The sequence below is a fragment of the Lepisma saccharinum genome, chromosome 13 (genome assembly GCF_977018435.1).
Source record: "Lepisma saccharinum chromosome 13, izLepSacc3.1, whole genome shotgun sequence".
NCBI classification, from domain to species: Eukaryota; Metazoa; Arthropoda; class Insecta; order Zygentoma; family Lepismatidae; genus Lepisma; species Lepisma saccharinum.
Window position 1 is genome coordinate 82,042,620 of NC_139241.1, and position 19,593 is coordinate 82,062,212.

A 19,593-nucleotide genomic window follows, 5' to 3' on the forward strand; every position below is an offset into this window, starting at 1 on the left:
GCGCGCTGTGCTAACCACTCCGCCTCGGAGGTCGGCGGTTCTTGCATTTTCAGCATGGTTCAACCATTCTATGGAATTGCCAATGGCCTTCTTAACAGGAAACGTAAAACGTGCAATTGTATTTGAACTTGAGTCCATAAAGTATACACAAGGAGTGTGACCGCTGTGATTAATGTGGGAATGAGTTGTGAAAAATGTTGGAAGTGTAATCAAGAATAGATAAGAACCGGGCAAACATGCTTCCCATAAGGCGATGACTTGTTCTTGTGTCTCTGCACGTGGACACAGGCTCTCAGTGCTGGCGGAGGTGAATGAAGGACCGTCCTTGGTCTGAGAGTGCTTGCATCCTTCGGTGGCACTCCCTGTAACAGCTGTCTGCCTGCATGTTCATCAGAGTGATGCTACAAGGAGAATAAGGTAGGAATCATATATTTTTTATCAGCATTTTTTTTATCGCTTTCTTGTGTATCTTAGAACTGTAGATAATGAATTTCAATATTGGAAAATGTCACACAGGTGGCTTAAGACCATCAGTAATATATATGAGCATAAAGACTCCTCCTGATTTCAAAGTATACCTAAGTAGTACACATACACCCTCGCCCCCACAACAAGGGGTAAGTAGTGATCTTCCCTCAAGACACCCAACCATAGGCGCCGACTTAGGGAGGGGGAGCATGGACATCCCTTGGAAAATGAAAATAATACAAAAAATAAAATATTTCACACATATTTCATTTCAGTCACAATAATATAAATTAGTTATTTAAAAACTTTAACGTTTTTGGAGGGGACAACACTATTATGGGGGGAAATTTGCCTCGTTTCCCCCTTTCCCCCACGGAAAACCTTGCTTGCCCCTCCCTGGAAAGAATCCTGCGGACGTTCATAGGGTGAAGTGCTTTCTGTCCCCTCAAAATTCAAGAAGTACATACGTTATACATTAAAAAAATATATTGTTGTCAGTCTCCCCCCTCAAATATTTATTTATTTGAAATTGCCGCCTCTGCGCAAAATGTCAATCTCACTCCCACGCAATACAGCCTGGGTTGCATTTTGCAGACTAACGACGCTCTGGCGTCTGGACTTATAGCCAGTATATTACTGTGTGAAGCCTTCTGTTCTGACCCATGTGTTTATTGCCCCTTCATCCATAAAATGTTATCACCATCCAGAGGCGTCTCGTGAACGCATGCGGTGCATGCTGCGCATGCGTCAATTGTGGGAAAAAGGACAGCTTGCTCTGAGACGATATTCATGAGCATTTCTACATTCTAATTTCTTCATATAGGAGAAGTATTTATTTTACACGAGAGCGCTCAACTAAGCTCTTGGATCTGAAGTGAAAGAAAGTAATAATTATTTTCCCACAATTGACGCATGCGTCACTTCAGATCCAAGAAATGTAATATAAGCTTAGTTCAGAGGTCTCATAAAATAAATACTTCTTATATATGAAGAAATTAGAATGTAGAGATGCTCATGAATGTCGTCGCAGAGCAAGTTGTCCTTTTTCCCACAAATGACACATGCGCAGCATTCACCGCATGCGTTCACGAGACGCCTCTGTCATCATCCATCCTCTCTCTCTCTCTTCGCGATTACCCAATAGTATCAGAAAGAAGAAGTAGAATAAACCAAATCAATCAAACACACACCCAAGCAGGGGGACAGACCGGTGGAAGGGAGACAGAATATTTAGCTATACATCTTACAGACAGTAGGCCTACAGCACTGAGAGTTTGAACATTTCCCAATAGCCAAAAATTATAAATAACAGTAGTGTGCACAATATATATATTTTTCAAAAAGTTGCACTTATTATAGTTGATTGATTGAGTTGGCTAATCGGGACTGGACCTACAGTTTAAAGTGGGATCCGAACCCTATGTGCCTCCTCCGGTATCGAACCCGGGACCCCTTGATTTCAAGGCGGCGACGCAGCCACTGCACCATCGAGGAGGCCCCATACTTATTATAGTTAACTACCAAACTGTACAATAGTGTGAAAACTGCTGTGGGTCTCCTCGATGGCGTAATGGTAACGTCGTCGCCTTGTAATCAAGGGGATCCGGGTTCGATACCCAGTGGAGGCACATAGCGGTTCGGATCCCACTATAAGCTGTGTGCCCAGCCCAGATTAGCCTTTCTGTACATAAAGTGGACACAAAACGAAAACGTAGATTCAGAAACTGCCACGAGCATTTTAACACAGTATTAGATAGTACAGCACAATAGAGGTCAATGCCATTTTCAATAGGTTAAATTTTATAAAGCAGAGAACGTTGGAGAGTAATTCAGTAGGTAACAATGGCTTTACGGTATGGAATGCACTATCATTAAACAGAGTGTACTTTCGACAATCAAGCATCACACAACAAGGAAATACAATTCATGCACACCTTTCCTATTGTCTTCAACACAATCAAAAGCACTAGCTATATCGTAACAGAAGCTAGGTGTGTTTTTCCATGTTAAGTTACTGTCAAGAGGAAATAAGTGGAGGAATCTTGACGTGATTATCGGTTTTTAGTGTAGTAAAAGCAAAACTGAAGCTCTGATTGTGTTCATCTGTTTGTTCGTTTGTTTGTGTTGACCGTCTCTGTCTCAAAAGCTACTGCAGCTGAAACAAAATGTGGTGGATTGATTTCTTTACATTATGGGCATATCAGCACATAGGCTATACGGGGGTATAAGCCCCTTAACTAATACAAAATTGAGAACAGGTCACCAACTAGAAAATAAGATATATCTATTTAAAAACTTCCTCACTCAATTTTTAAAACTAATCCATTCATTCATTACTTAACAAGAATTAAAAACTCTACTGTTTCAAAAGATAAAACGTCTTTACCTATAAAAACCCGAGGCCCACTCAGCACACACAAGGAAAAACACATGGCAACACGGCCTTACAGATGATTTTCCTGGCTCTAGGTCTAGGCGCCAGAGCCTCGTTGGCCTGCAAGAAGCAGTTACCGGCGTGTACTACGTGGAAGTGAGGTTGACTTTTGGGTGTACCTTACCAGAAGGTCATCTCTTACACTCCTAAAGTTTGGTGGACTGAATACAATACTGTTATTATGTTTGGCCATGAGTGACAACCACCGCACACAATGTACACTGTGTAACTTTCTCAGAAACCATCATGGCCTAAAAATCCCCCCACCCACTAAAAATGTCCTTGGGAGACTTTTTTCTTTAAACAAAATAACAACAAAGACAAGAAATTAGTTTTGATTTCAAATATAATACTATAAACAATGTATGCACAATAAGAGTAAAACTCTTAATTTATTTGCTTTATTTCGTATAAAACCCCATACTGGTTTTTCGGAATCTAGGCTGTGCCAACCTAAAAGCAACTCGCCTCTACGAGAGGTACCTTCTATATGTAAGGGGACTCACCCCTGTGAAACAAGGAGAACACGAAGAACATTCAAGATTTAACACTTCTATTGACTGGACAGGGCGGGGTCATGATAACAATAGAAAGGATGTTCGTTTACCTGTAGATTCCTGTAGAGGTGATCGTCTCCGCTGATTTGGTAGATAAGGCACGGTCCTGAAATGAAACGTCTTTCGGGAGCTCAACTCCCCGCTTATAACTCTAGCGTAGCACCGATATTCAATCTATCACCGTCGTCGCTTTGTAATCATGGGGTCCCGGGTTCGATACCCGGTGGAGGCACAAGTGGTTCGGATCCCACTTTAAACTGTAGGTCCATTCCCGATTAGCCTTACTGTGCATAAAGTGGACTTAAAACACCATTTCAATCAATCAATCAATCAATCTATCACTTGGAGACAACCACTGTTTACTCTATCACTTTCGGACTACAACTCGGGCTGAGATTTGTTATCGCGATCTATTTAAAGGGGATTCAAATTTCCGATCGTTAAAGCCGTTGAGGCAGTTCCATCCTGTCGTTAACCTTACTTTTTCAGGGTAGCTACTCACCGTGAATCCTTGAATTCTGCGTCAATTATTGGATCAGGGAATTCCGCGTGAATTGTACGTGAATTTTTCTCCGTAGACGTGCAAAATTACAATCAATTCAAGTCCCATTGAATTTATACATATTTATAAATGCTCCGACGCAAGTTTTTCACAGTATAGGTTTTATTTTTACCGAGGAAGGGAAATAAAGCTGCGGGGAAAATAAAAGAGAATTCTCTCAATCCGTTTACTTTTTTAGTGTCTTTTGCAGAACAGCCTATCTCACAGACGAAGTATTATCGCAAGATAAGATATCCTAAAGTTGAATAGAAACATTTGAGTTTGAAGGTCTTGCACAATTAACAAATTTTCGTAGATTAGTATATCCCGTAACATCCGTCACGTGTGTTTGACGATGTTTTTCGAGTCGGAATATGTGGAATTGCAAATGTAAACTCCGTACATTAAATTAAATATTTTAAATATATGTACCTTTTCATTTAATTGATTTAGAGTTTTTGGATACATAGGAATCAGACCCTTTATATTGTTAATACTGTGCGTTCATTTCGATCTTCAGCCGAGAGATCGGGAGAAGCGTGGCGGGCGGCGCTCACGGAGATGCCGACATTTGCGGCCTGTAATGCCCGCTTATTTTTATGGACATATGCAGACAGTTATATAAATATTGCAAAACGAGCACTAACCTGTTTTATAACAAGCAAAAGTTCTTCTGTAATTCATCACACAAATAAATACGCTTTAGAAACGATGTTAAGAGCCACAGATAATAAAACATTTTAATCATAGTTTTGACCAGTAACGTCCTGCTTAAGTTTATATCCTTGAAAGAGTTTTGTGTCGATGGGGATCGTTTGGAGGTTTCGAATGTGCAACACTGTATCAAGATTGCGCTGCAGACGAAACCGTTAAAAGTCAATGGTTTTCGTGAGCTTCCGAAATCTCCGAGCTCGAGTTTTTTGTTCCTTCGCGACTAGATGAAGACAGAGCTTTGAATATAGTGGCGAGCAGATGTAAACCAAGAGCGTGTTAATTTCGTACTGTGAGCCAGAGTGTTATTCTTGGTTACTTGCCGTTACTTGTTTGTGTTATTGCAGTGTGTATGTGCGTTGTGTCAGTGAGACGATTGGAATGCCAGCCGCAAGGTTCACCTTACGAGGGGGGCTGATAAGTTCTCGGCCCGACCCAGAAGGACTTTAGCTACAGGCACGAAAGTTTCAGGCTATTCAACGTATTCTCCCCGAAAGTCTACACACTTGGCACTTTGTTGCTCCAACTTCTCTAACCCCTCCAAAAAAAAAAAAAAAAAAGATTTCTCCTGGTCTGCAAAAAACTGTTCGGCAGCTGCTATAACCTCGCTATCACTTCTAAATTTCAGTTGTTATCAGATAATGAGAGACAATATGGGTATTTTCAACAAGATTCGGCCACAGCCCATACCGGCGCTGATTCTTTGGACGCTATAAGGGAGGTGTTTGATGACAGAATAATTTCTAGAGGTTTATGGCCTTCACGTTCTCCAGATCTTAATGTTTGTGACTTTTATTTGTGGGTAACCTTCAAACATAGAGTCTACCGATATAACCCTCATAGCATCGACGAACTAAAAGACAATATAAGGGCAGAACTGGAAGAATTACGGAAGAAAAACTTTTGCGTGTGTATCAAAATTTCATCAAACGATGCGAGGAATGTGTGAATGTAGGTGGACATCAGTTTGAACAACTCTTATAACACAGGTTAGTGCTCGTTTTGCAATATTTATATAAATGTCTGCATATGTCCATAAAAATAGGTGGGCATTACAGGCCGCAAATGTCGGCATCTCCGCCACGCTTCTCCCGATCTCTCGGCTGAAGATCGAAATGAACGCACGGTATATTTGTGTGTGCATATGTATTAATGATGAGATTCGTAATACGTTGACGTAGAGAAAACGTCTGCTTGTACCCTTGAATTTTTGGAAAGTTCACCTTGAAAACAGGGAATTATACTTGAATTTTATCATGGTCCTAGAGTGGCCACCCTGTTTTTGCATAAAGCTGACTTTATTTTATTTCATATGATTTCCTGTTGATTCCTTTGTCAGCGGAGTTTGAAGATCCGCTGAAGGTCGCCGGTGTAATATGCTTGTATCAAGCTAGTACTTCCAGCGCTTCAGTCGGACCCCTTTGGTGAAGTGATGAATCTATCGAGCCAGGGGTGCCGGATTCGAATCACGCCCCTGGCGTGATACGATTTTACGTCTATTTTCTGCCACTTTTGACTAATCGCCAACACAAAAGTAAAACGAGAATGCAAGGTAGGAAAAAGTATGAAATCAAATTGAATTACGTAATAAAGCTATTTCATTTATTTTGTAATTTATTGAAATTTTTGACCAGTTGGTAACGGAATTACTTTGCTGCTTTATAAATATCTGATGTACATAAAAGTAAGAAATAGATTCATTCAAATTTATACATATTAAATATTTTGTGATTTATATTTACATGTAATAATAAATATGTATAACATATAACAATTATATATTTAATTGTGTGTGTGTGTGGGGGGGGGGGGTGTGAGTGTGTGTGTGTAAATTAAAATCTTTCACCACCTACCCAGCCTCCAATAATTTCGCACCCTGTTCCGAGAGCATTCAAGCTATGAATGACAAACTTCATAAAGCATGTTTGGAATATCAACTTCATGTGTCATTTTACATTTTCATGGGACCATAATGCATAGAAGTTTATTCGCGGAAGGATAACCCAGCGGCATCCAAAGTTGCGAGGTATAAATCAATTGTGCGTGAGCTTTTCTGCGTCGTAGTGGTTGCATGAGCAAATATGAACTAATGCCCTCTCATTTCAGAGATTTCAAAATGAAATTCCTAGGCATCCATTGGGCGCCGATTGACATCCCCCTGGACAGGAGGCTTCAGGTGCTCTCTGTGTACTTCGCAATCGTCGCCTTCATCGGATTGGGCTTCTTCTGCACGTTCGTCATGGTCTGCCTTCTCTTCACCAGATACTTCTTCATCCCCATCTTCTACGCCACGTGGGTTGCCTACGACAGGAACATATGTGTAACTGGTGGTAGGATGTAAGTATTTGCCGTGAGAATATAAGCATACATCCCACCCACATTGTCTCATTGCCGCATCTTAACTGTTACATTGTTGATGCTGCGATGCAAACGCGAGATTTACACACGCAATATATACGTGTAGCCTTACATGTATACATAATAGTGAAATGTCGATCATCTTCATACCTTCATGTCAGAATAGCTTCATCTTAAAGCTTCGACGTGTACATTTTGTGAAATAGAGAAAAGATGTTGAATATACGATTCAATGATTGATTGACATGGTTTATTTTGCTTCGCTTTTCTTCCACTTTTGGCTAATCTCGAATATGAGAACGTGCGATGACATGATGAAATTGATGAAGGGACACCCACAAAGAACACCCATGTCAAGGCCTGGATTCGAACACAGGACCACTGGCATCTTAGCGCGCTGTGCTAAACACTCTGCCACTGACGTCGCCTTGTGTGTGTGTGTTTCGTATTCTTATCAAATTGTGAGTTACAAGAATTTACCCATAAAAATGACTTTCAAAATAAGAGAGCACATACTGATTGACTATCACACAGCCAACAGCCAATCGTATATTGTCACGAAACGTATCATTTCCAAAAAACTTTCACTCCAATATTTTTAGAATGATTTTTCATGCAATAGTGTCAAACACTGCCGGTAATATAACTATAAATACGTACCTATAGTACTATTTAAACCGCACCAGAAATTCTAATCATTCTTTAAAATTACGTTGATGCTCATGTTATTTTTACTTTACAAATAAATATTGATTGTGTATTTTCCAAAAGTTAAAATATTCAATTAGTTACTATTTCTAGACAAAGGTTAGCAACCCTAAAATCTAATTTTCTGTCAGCTTGTTGAAAAACATACTTGCAAGCCAGTGGCGGCGATTAGGGGTGGAAAGGGGGGCAGTTGCCCGCCCCCCCCACTTTTCGCCACGTTTGCCCCCACACTATGCTAAACCCTATCTACAAAGGGAAATATACTGTCTTTGCCCCCTCCCCCAGTTTTGGCACCCTGCCCCCCCGGTTTTGGAACCAAATCGCCGCCACTGTTCCAAGCTATATATAGATATCTATTCATTAAATACAAAATTATGCATGTAAAATTGCATGTGATTTCTCATAATAGTATCGACCGCTACTTGCAGGAGCGAGGGAATGAGAGATCTTAAATGGTGGAAGTACTATCGGGACTACTTCCCCCTGCAGCTTGTGAAGACGGTGGAACTCGATCCCAGCAGGAACTACTTGCTGTGCTGCTTCCCCCACGGAATCGTTTGCTCTGGAGCCTTCGGGAGTTTCACCACGAATGCCCTCAATTACAAGGAGACGTTCCCTGGGATAACAACCCACATGATCACTTTGCACACCAACTTCTTCATCCCTGGCCTAAGGGAACTGGCTCTCAGCATGGGTACGTGTTTTTTATACACCCTACCAGCGTCATAATTAAATGTATATGGGGCAAAGGAAGTAAAACATGAGTTCTTCAATGGAAGTAGGAAAATTCGTCAGCAATTGATTGATTTTTTGTTATTCAGTTAATGGTAAATATACGAGGGTCGTCCAGAAAAAAAGAAACGTTTTGGTGTAAAACACCAACGACAAATGATGTGTGCAAAAAATTATGGTACAGAAACTACATAACCTTACTCTACTTTTCCACATATTCGCCATATCCATTCAAGCACTTATTACAGAATGACACCAGTTTGTTGATACCATCACTATACTCGGTTCCCGCCAATGTATTCAACCACCTCGTTTGTTTTGTATGGCACGACAGATACTTTGAAGAGTTTGACAGTAGGCCTCACCATTTGTTGTTGCTCCCCGTGGCAGAAAATCAATGAATAAGACGCCTTTCCTGTCCCAAAAGACAGTTGCCAGAACCTTTCGCATGTGGAGTGTTCGTTTGGACTTTTTTTTTGGCTTGGAAGGTGATCCAGTATGATACCACTCCAGTGACTGGCGCTTGGTTTCGGGTGTTGAATAAGCGACTCATGTCTCATCGCCTATCGCAATCGAGAAATTTTCGGAAAGCACTTCACCATGTTTAAAAATACTCAAAGATGCTGTCACTACATGGTTAAATATACTGGCAGGAACCGAGTAAAATGTTGGTATCAACAAATTGGTATCACTCTATGATAAGTGCTTGAATGGGTATGGCGAATATGTGGAAAAGTAGAGTAAGGTATGTAGTTTTTGTACCATAATTTTTTTGCACACATCATTTGACGTTTGTGTTCCAAACCAAACAGTTTATTTTTTTTTTCTGGATTACCCTCGTAACTTCCGTGGTACTTTATCTTAGGTTAGGTTGATTGTGTGTAAAATGAATTTCTTAATATGTGTAAAGGAGATCATCTAATTTACGTTTAAAGCAGGATTTTGATTTGATTTCCACTGTACTGTCTAGTCTCATGTCTCAGCGCCTGTCGCAATCGAGAAAATTTCAGAAAGTACTTCGCCATGTTTAAAAAACTCAAAGATGCTGAAAAACTAAATATGCTGACCAAGGCAGTAATTTATTTTATTAAAAGCATAAACTAAAACGTAACGTTTCAACCTTCTAGCAAGACTTTTGTACTTGATACAGAGTCTGATGAAGACCTTGCTAGAAGGTTGAAACGTTACGTTTTAGTTTATGTTTTTAATAAAATAAATTACTGCCTTGGTCAGCATATTTAGTTTTTCATAATCATGGAAACAAGGCTTAATGGTGTTATAATCAAAGATGCTGTCACTACATGGTTGAATATACTGGCAGCAACCGAGTAAAATGTTGGTATTAACAAACTGGTATCACTCTATGATAAGTGCTTGAATGGGTATGGCGAATATGTGGAAAAAAAAAAGTAAGGTATGTAGTCTTTGTACCATAATTTTTTTGCACACACCATTTGACGTTTGTGTTCCAAACCAAACCGTTTTTTTTTTTTCTGGAATACCCACGTAAATTCCGTGGTACTTTATCTTAGGTTTGGTTGATTGTGTGTAAAATGAATTTCTTAATATGTGTGGAGGAGATAATCTAATTTGCGTTTAAACCAGAATTTTGATTTGATTTCCACTGTACTGTCTAGTCTCATGTCTCAGCGCCTGTCGCAATCGAGAAATTTTCAGAAAGTACTTCGCCATGTTTAAAAAACTCAAAGATGCTGTCACTACATGGTTGAATATACTGGCAGAAACCGAGTAAAATGTTGGTATCAACAAACTGGTATCACTCTATGATAAGAGCTTGATGGGTATGGCGAATATGTGGAAAAGTAGAGTAAGGTATGTAGTTTTTGTACCATAATTTTTTTGCACACATCATTTGACGTTTGTGTTCCAAACCAAACAGTTTATTTTTTTTTTCTGGAATACCCTCGTAAATTCCGTGGTACTTTATCTTAGGTTTGTTGATTGTGTGTAAAATGAATTTCTTAATATGTGTAAAGGAGATCATCTAATTTACGTTTAAAGCAGGATTTTGATTTGATTTCCACTGTACTGTCTAGTGCTTTTAACTATACCAAATTTAATACCACATTTCGAGAAAACACCTCTTCTCTCGTCTTCAGATAAACAAATATATTTATGCCGGGTGTGGGAATCGAACCTACAACAGACCTGTGATTTTACTACAAACTGTATATCTATGTGGTTAATATATTGTGTAAAGAATATTATTGAAATGTATAAAACTATATAAATTTTAAGCCATAGTGTGTCCCAAAATAGTGCTTTTGCACCCTTTGAATGTTAATAACAGACAAACTATTAAAGATGATTGGACCTTCTGCATTTGAAGTTGCAATATCTACATTGAGTGTGTATGTAAGCGTACATATGCATTCTGTTGTTTTTAGTTCCATCATAGCCCACCAGGCGGTAGGCATTTCTGTGTCACGTACCCGCGTCCGCCTCCTTTGGACACCACAGGTCCTTTTATATTAGACTCTTTCTTCAGGCTAAGTCCGTTGCCAGAGATACAGGTCGGAATCAATCCGTTCTATCAGGGTTGTTAAAGGTCCAGGGATTTTAAATAAATTCAATTCCGGTCCAGGAGAGGAAATCAGCAAGCGTAAATGGATTCTGGACCGTAAAGAACCTTTTTATCTGCAAAGTATTTCAATTCGGTCCAGGAACATTTTTAATGAATGAATTTAAATACGGTCCGGGAACCTTTTTTCCGGACCAATGTAAATTCGGTCCGGAAATCTTTATTCCAGGTTCAATTTTAATACGGTCCATTAACCTTTTTTCCGAATCAGTTTAAATAGGGTCGAACAATACGCAACTTGGATCGAATACGGACCTGACGATAAACAATTATCCACTTGCGAGCATGAAAGACTAATCCAGGTGCTGGCTGCATCGAGAATCTAAGGTACACGGTAGAAATGGGCGAAACGCAAACGCTGCAGTTACGTTACCCCTCTCCATTTAGCCCCATTCTCGCGCGTGTTCCTTCACTTGGTTGTAGCAATATACCCGTCCTTGTTGTGATATCTGCTGGGAACACAGCAACCTCACGTTACCTCATCGACGGCTCCTATTGGCTGCGGTTCCTGGATCGGATGCCGGAGTAACATGTGACGGGTTTGTTTGAACTCAATGTGACGCCACACTAATATAGTCCATTGCGTTATGTACAGTAACTGTTCTAGAAGGGAGTTTTTGAACCTGGCCCACGAGAGAACAACAGTGTTATTATTTATTCCCTGTGTTACGCTTTCTACAACCGCAGTGTGACATATCAATGTAAAACGTACGAGCGGACATTTTTAGAGGGCACCTTTTAATGGGTCAATCCTGGTCCAGGAATTGTAAATAAATTCAACCGTTTCATATTTAAAACATTTCAATTGGGTTCAGGAACCTTTTTTCCGGGTCAATTTAAATACGGTCCAGGAACATTTTTTCAAGAATGAATTTAAATTCGGTCCAGGAACATTTTTTGCGGATGAATTTAAATTCGGTCCAGGAACATTTTTTTCAAGAACGAATTTAAATTCGGTCCAGGAAATTTTTTCAGGAAGAATTTAAATTCGGTCCAGGAACATTTTTTCCCCGCATCAATTTAAATACGGTTCAGGAACCATTTCTTAGGAACAATTAAAATACGGTCAAGGAACCTTTTATCAATGAAACAATACGCAACTTGGACCGAATTTAAATTGTGCGAGAAAAAAGGTTCCGGTCCCACAGCGGAACTCAATAGAACCCATCAAAATTTATATGTTCCTGGATCTTTAAAAACCCTAGTTCTATCCCCGAACAGATTATAGTCTAATCTTGTTAGCGGTGAAAATTAGGTACCTTGGTTAAGACCCTGGGTCGCCTTATTGCTGACTCTGCTGGTGATTATAAAACGAAAGGTCCTGGTTGGGTTTAGGTTAAGACCTCTCTCCCTTCCAGGTTTCGAAAGTGATCCTCAGACAGCTAAGTCTTGGTTGGCGGGACTGTGGGAGCGGAGTACACACGGGCTAATACCCTGTATGTCTCAATATTTCTGTCAAATTGCCTCGCTTTTATAGCAGGAGTTTGTTGATTTGGTTACTATGTAGTCTTCAACTGTCTGAGGGTTGCTAAGGCGATAATTTTGACTTTTGCCTTTTTGGCTTTTCATAATTCATAAGTAAATATATCATAACTATTCTTTAATTTTTAGTAATCTTCTGAAATCACATTCTTCTTTACTATTTGCAGCATAGCAAAATATAATTTATATTCCTTTCTAATTATGTCCACAAAATGCCCAGTTGGCGAAGAGACCGTCGTATAAGAGCATCCTGAATACTTGAATACCATAAGGTGGTGTTGCTATAGGAGAGTCCTAACTTGCTGATGACAGGAAAGTCACGCTCGTAGAGAGGTACCTGTCACGTGTGCCCAAAGTGGCAGATGTAAGGTTTTGTTTTTTTTCTGTTGAGCAATGTAGCAAGTGTCAAAAAAGACACATAGATCTCCCAATTTAACACCGTTAGATTTCTACCTCTGGGAAAATGAAGAACGGTGTGTACCCCACAAAGCAATGGTCACAGGATGGCATGAAACATGACACTACCTGCGCTTCCATTCCTGTGAAAACCATATCTGCTGTTTGTTGACTTGTCGATCTGTTCTTTTGCATTGCAGACAAAGTATTACTGCCAATGAACATCCATAACTTTAAGGTATGTGACACGCAAGAAACGTTCATACTTGCTGTTATTAGTGTTCCCATCATTAATGTTCAAAGAGTGTAAACACTAGTTTGGGACACACTGTATTAAGTTATATATAACTAATATATACTACGTATATATTCAGATCACCTCACCCAATACATTCATCTAACTACCCTCTGACTAAATGTCATTGTTTTACCATTTCCTCTAGGGATGTGTTCTTCGTCCAAGGAGAGCCTGCAGTACATCCTGACTAAGCCTGGTGGTGGCAACGCGGTGACCTTGCTAGTGGGAGGAGCTTTGGAAGCACAGTACGCCCACCCAGGGTGCTACATAATAGTGCTCAAGAAGCGGAAGGGCTTCGTCAAGGCAGCCCTTAAAAGCGGGTCAGTCCTTACTTATCTCACACACATCATTATATATATATATATATAGCATGTAGCAATGTAATGGTACAAATTAATTTTTTTTTAAATTTTCCTACCTTGAGCAGTTTTATGTCTGGAAATACGGATTATAGCTATTATAATTATATACACTGGGTGCTCTCTGAATTGCTACCAACTACCCAATAATTTGTTGGTCCACCTTTGGCTTGGCGAACGGCCTGGGCACGACGTGGCATGGATTCCACGAGATGCTGATATGTCTCCACGGAGATTTGACATCATATATTCCTGATGGCATTCCATAACGAGCCAACTGACGTCGGTACAGGATGCATGGTTCGAAGAGCTCGTTGCACAACATCCCACAGATGCTGTATGGGATTAAGATCGGGGTCATATGCTGCATCTCTGTGGAATGTTCCTCCAGCTAAGCAAGTACAGTCCCGCCTCGGTGGCACCGTGCATTGTCGTCCTGGAAATGCCGTCCCCATCTGGGTAGAAGTGTTGCATTGTGGGGTGTAAGTGGTCCCCTAGCACATCCCGATACGCAGCGGATGTCACACGGCGGTCCATTCACACCAATGGTCCCAGTCCATGCCAGCATAAGCAATCCCACACCATACAGCCGTCCCCAACCGCATGTTCAGCACTCACCATGCAGGAAGGGTCCATAGCCTCGTGCTGTTGGAGCCACACACGCCCGTCAGAGTGGTGTAACAAAAACCGTGATTCATCGGACCAACACATCCTTTTCCAATCGTCCACTGTCCAATCAGCGTGCTCGTGGGTCCAAGCGAAACGAAGTCTGCGGTGACGCTTCGTGAGGACTGGGTAACGAGTGGGTCTTCTGCTGTGGAACTTCATGCGTGCCAGTGTGCGGCGCACAGTTGCGTGGGATATGTGTGTTGTGCATCCGCTGTTATATTGATCCCTTAAATCACGGATGTTGATGGTGCGTTCAGCTGTCACGAGCCGTTTGACTCGACGCTTCCCCTACGGTGTTACCCTTGCAATTCTGCCTCTTGGTGGTCGTTGCCCCATTTTCTTGCCACTCTCTGTACATCTTCACTGCACTGGAACGAGCGTATCCGACCAGTGTAGGTCGCTGTCTGGGTTATTGACGCACCTGATGCTCGGGCATCCACATTCCTGCCCTTTTGGAGCGACGTTAAATCCTGACCACCTCCCATTTTAACGTGTGCTGTTCGACTACCACGCACATTCTACACATTCACCACGATACTTCCAGTCGGGATGGTCATGTGATCGATCAGAGCAGCTGCTGGGCCGTTCTTTGTTGTTTGAAGGGGTGGTCGCAATTAAGTGAGCATTCTATATATACACACACACACACACACACACATACGCAGCAACATCCAGTTGCTGATCAAGATTCTTCTGTTTTCAATAATTTAAAAAATTCATGTTTTCAAACACATTACTCAAATGTTGCTGAGTGATACTAAAAATATCAGTTTTGTTAATTTGTGAAAGTTATTACATAAATGGAAAACCATAATGTTCACTGCAACTCAGAAATGGTACTAAGGTACGAACATAACCAAAAAACATGTCATAAATAGATGAAAAGAGGCCGGATTGTTGTGCTGATCACATCACCTCCACAAATGGTCAAGGTTATGGATGCATGGTGTCCTACATACATACAGGGTTAGTCAAACAGAAGGAGCAGATTTCAAAATGTTATTTCCAAGAAACCATACACAACAGAAACATAATCAGCACATCATTGGATAGATTAAGGTTCAAAGTTTTATTAATCGACAATTGGTTTCGTTCGTGCACTACGAGTAACAATGACGTTTCTTTTTCTTGTTGCGTATAAATGACGACGTCTTGTGTGCTAAAATTTGCCAAGTGTGAATCCATTGTGCGAGTGCAACGTGAATTCCACCGTAGATTTAACGAATAGCCGCCTTGTCATTAGCAAATTTCAAACTTGGAACCTTCGTCTATCTAGTGATGTGCGGATTATGTTTCTGCCGTGTATGGTTTGTTGGAAATAACATTTTGAAATCTGCTCTTTCTTTTTGACTAACCCGGTATATAAATATAACAGAAAGTATAAAAGTAATAACTGACTGATTTAATGAAACGAAAGAGTACGGTTCTATTTTGTATACCTTAAAATAGTCCAACTTATTGAATCATCCATTATCTGTTACTAATCACCATGTGATTTTTTGTACAATGCATCAAAATTATCATTTATTTCAGAGCTTCCCTCGTGCCAGTGTTCTCCTTCGGCGAAACGGACTTGTTCGACCAACCTGCAAATCCTGAGGGTTCGTTTGTCAGGAAATTGCAAGACACGGCAAGGAAGACTCTAGGGTTCGTTCCCATCCTTATGTTGGGAAGAGGCCTCCTACAATACTCGTTTGGGTTTGTTCCTCGAAGAAGACCTGTCACAACAGTTGGTAAGTTGTTCATTACATGGACGTCGTTAGATATTGTAGAGATATGGTGATTAACAATACGAGAAAACCTCGTCAAGAGAATATTTTATGCTTGTTTATTCACTGGAATTGTCCGACCAGCGAGCAATCTCAAGAATGCGCAAACTTCGTAACTTCCGTGAAGCATTGACTGAGAGGCAAATGCGTGGATCTAAAATGATCCAGCGTGTTCGAAATGTGTAATAACCTTTCGAAGCCAAAGATTATAAAAGGAAGCTCGCCCAGAGCTCGCGCTCATTAGTCTCCCATTAGTCGCTGATTACTCTCATATTAATAGTACACGTTAGAACTAACTAAACTACGACGACGGTGTACGAAGTTTACGGCTGCATAAGCATGCAGCTATTCGCGCGGGATTGCTCGGAACAGTGAGTCAAGGGTCACAGTATCGAACCTTGACATTAGTCACAATTCGGTCTGCAAGAAGCATCTGGACAAGATCATCATTCACCTACCAGGTATGAACAAGCGTAAATAACCTTTAAATTCAACCTTCCCTCTTAGTCGGAGCAGGTTCAACCCACAAGTATATTTAAGCTCTACCTAAAATGTATTATTGAAGCATCCCTGTGACCTCAGATCCCAGGTAAGACGAGATTACAACAATATATTTGGTGGGTCAGATCTTAAAATTGAATCACACACACACTAGCGTACGCAAGGAGAAGCTGATGAGGCTACAGTCACACTATGAAATTTTGAGAACACCAAAATTTTCAAAGGAAACACCCAGGAATTATCAAAGTAGTAATTGTGAACGACTTTAAAATGAAGGTTAAAAAAGGAAATTACGAATTATTTTAGTGTGTATTCTGCTCTCCTAGAACGCAGCTACGTAATATGCACCTTTGATGCACCCTTAGCCGGCCTCTGTGGCGAAGTGGTTAGCACAGCTTGTTCTTTTAAATTTAATGGTTTGTTATTAATAATATTCCATATGGGCCTAGGCATAGGTGATGTTTGTGAGTGTCCGTTCATAAATTTCATCATAACTTCACTGATCCTCATCTTCACGATTAGCCTAAAGTGGCAGAAGAAGGAAGTAAAACAAACCAATGAATTAATGTGCATATTTACAATTCATCCCGCTCCAAAAAATCCTGCATACGCTAGTGTGTATATTTTTTTTATTTCCAACTTATAATAATAATAAATAATTATAACCTGAGAGAGACTAGACACTACACCCACCACAATAATTTTACTTTATTTTTTTATATTTCTTACATTTAATACACTGAAATGCATATTTATTTTATTTTATTAACTTTTACGCACCTTGTTCATAAATGGTCTTAAGTTTATTTGGTCTGAATCTGATATTGACAAGGTAACAACATTTATAATAACATGCTTCTTCCGGTACAGTATCTCTTGATGTGATGCGATTTGATTATTCTTTTTATTGCACATCCCCATTGCATCCTCACGTAATTTCGTATTAGTTCTAAGCTCAAGTACCTTCGAGTCTGCCATTGAATTTACCCTTCGCTCCTTGTGTTGTGAGCAAAAGACTCTGAAGAATCGCTAGTTGTGGTAAACTAAACTCTCCTTTTAACCTTAATAAAGAATTATTCTTCGTGTTCTCACAAAACTGTACAAACTTACACCCGGATCAGTATTATTCTAGATTTCTTCATACTTCCGTTATACTGTTGCTATGGTATTGTGATACTTGATAAATCTATCCTTTTGTAAATTCCGCTTCCAGGATGACATATACAGGTTAGTCTACTAAATAACTTAACTCTCTGGCCTTCTTAAACCCGAAGGTTTATGGCTGCAGCAACACAAGCCCTTCCATCTGTCCCTATCCTGGGCAAGATCAATCCAATCTTTAAAATCCTTACCGATTTCCTTTAGGTCCATCTTCGTCTTGGTCTTCCTACAGGTCTCCCAACAAGAATCCTGTAAATTCTTCTTTCCTCTCCCATTCGTGCCACATGGCCTGCCCACCTAAGTCTTCTTGATTTAATTAAGGTTAGTCTACTTGTCCGTCTAATACTAGTTGTCTGTGATACTCTAAACATAAACAGTGGACATTTTTTAAAAAAACAAATTTACTCACCATTCCCACTAAATAACATACAACTACGATGTCTTGTTCAGAACATTACAAATGTTTCCCGTGTTTCTTTGTCACAGAAAACACATTCTTTCATGTACACTGTTTGTTGGCCTTTGTGAAGAAATGTAAGGAGTGCTGCGGAAAATTGGGGGAATGTTAAGTGGTGCTGTGGGAATATGGAAAAAACACTGAATGTTACTCTGTTTTGAAGCTGTTTAAATGTTATAACACTAAACAGGTTTAACTATTTTAAAATGTGACCTTAACATATTTTGAATTACTTTCCATTTATATTTTCAGTTGGAGAACCGATACACGTTGAGAAAACATCTGTGATAACAGACGACATGGTCGAAGTTCTTCACCAGGAATTCATGAAACGTTTAGTTGAACTTTTTGAGAAACACAAGGAAAAGTATTTGGATTCACGTACAGAACTTACTATAGTTTGATACGACTTATTCTGTTACAAAGAATAATAGGCAACGTACGTTCATAAAAAAGCTCTCTGTGTTGTACGTATATTGTTTTCCAACGAAGACACGATTTTGAAAATGAAAAGGTTATTTACACTAGCTCAAAGTATATCTGGAAAATATAATTGCGAGAAGGAATTTTAAGACTTGTCATTTCTTCTGATTGTCAAATTAATAATTTCTCCGTCCTATTTTTTTTTTCGAAAATTTTTATGCGTTTTGCAGTGGAGTACAATTCTTTACAGTGAAATGTTTGGGATGTTTTTATTGAATAATCATCCAACGAAATACTTCTCGGAAAATATTATTTTATTAACTTTTGTGGATTATGTTGGTAATATTGGATAATGATCCATTTCAAACACTTCATTCGAGCGAAAGATATGTCGTAGAAATGAAAGTACTTTAAAGATTGATTCGGTTTCGTAAGGGAAGTGGTACGATTTTCTGAACGCACCTAAACACAGGGGGCTGGCAACTCTCTCCGGTTCACCGACCGACCGGATTTCCAGAGATGTACACACTGTCCGGGAATCTGTGGGGCAAGCGAACGAAAACAAGTCCTCTGCGTAAGTAGCGACTCGAGAGGGCTCGACCAATGAACGCGTGAGAGAGGAAGTGAGTGCAAGGAGGGGGAAATGTGGGTTGCAGATACCAGCCGTTTTCAGCAGCGCGCAATGCTTTGCGCTGCATTGCTCCACAGACTCCTGGAACATACACTCTGTCTCGGGATATTGTGTTTTTTTGAGGGAGGGGCTGCTTCTGTAGTCCTACATGGAGAGAGTGAAGCATGTAGGACGTGTACTTAGGCAAATTTTTCTAGCTGGGGATTCAAAATTTCTTACCTGAAGCACCCTACTCATTTCGAGCACCGTTTCTAGCACTGTATTGTTGTAAACTCAGCGAGATGTAAAATTTCTGTGAAAAGTCGAAATCATTTTTCTTCAATTTAATTTCTTGTC

General features: G+C 40.1%; 1 protein-coding gene across 1 annotated transcript; it reads left to right on the top strand.

Moving 5' to 3' along the window:
- The first annotated feature begins 262 nt into the window (after positions 1 to 262).
- Positions 263 to 18,760, top strand: LOC145997085 (2-acylglycerol O-acyltransferase 2-like). The gene is made up of 6 exons (XM_083133704.1): positions 263 to 417; positions 6,818 to 7,048; positions 8,206 to 8,471; positions 13,433 to 13,607; positions 15,849 to 16,048; positions 18,456 to 18,760. The coding sequence occupies exons 2-6, from the start codon at positions 6,828 to 6,830 to the stop codon at positions 18,605 to 18,607; spliced, it is 1,014 nt and encodes a 337-aa protein (XP_082989830.1). The 5' UTR covers positions 263 to 417; positions 6,818 to 6,827; the 3' UTR covers positions 18,608 to 18,760.
- The last annotated feature ends 833 nt before the right edge of the window (positions 18,761 to 19,593 follow it).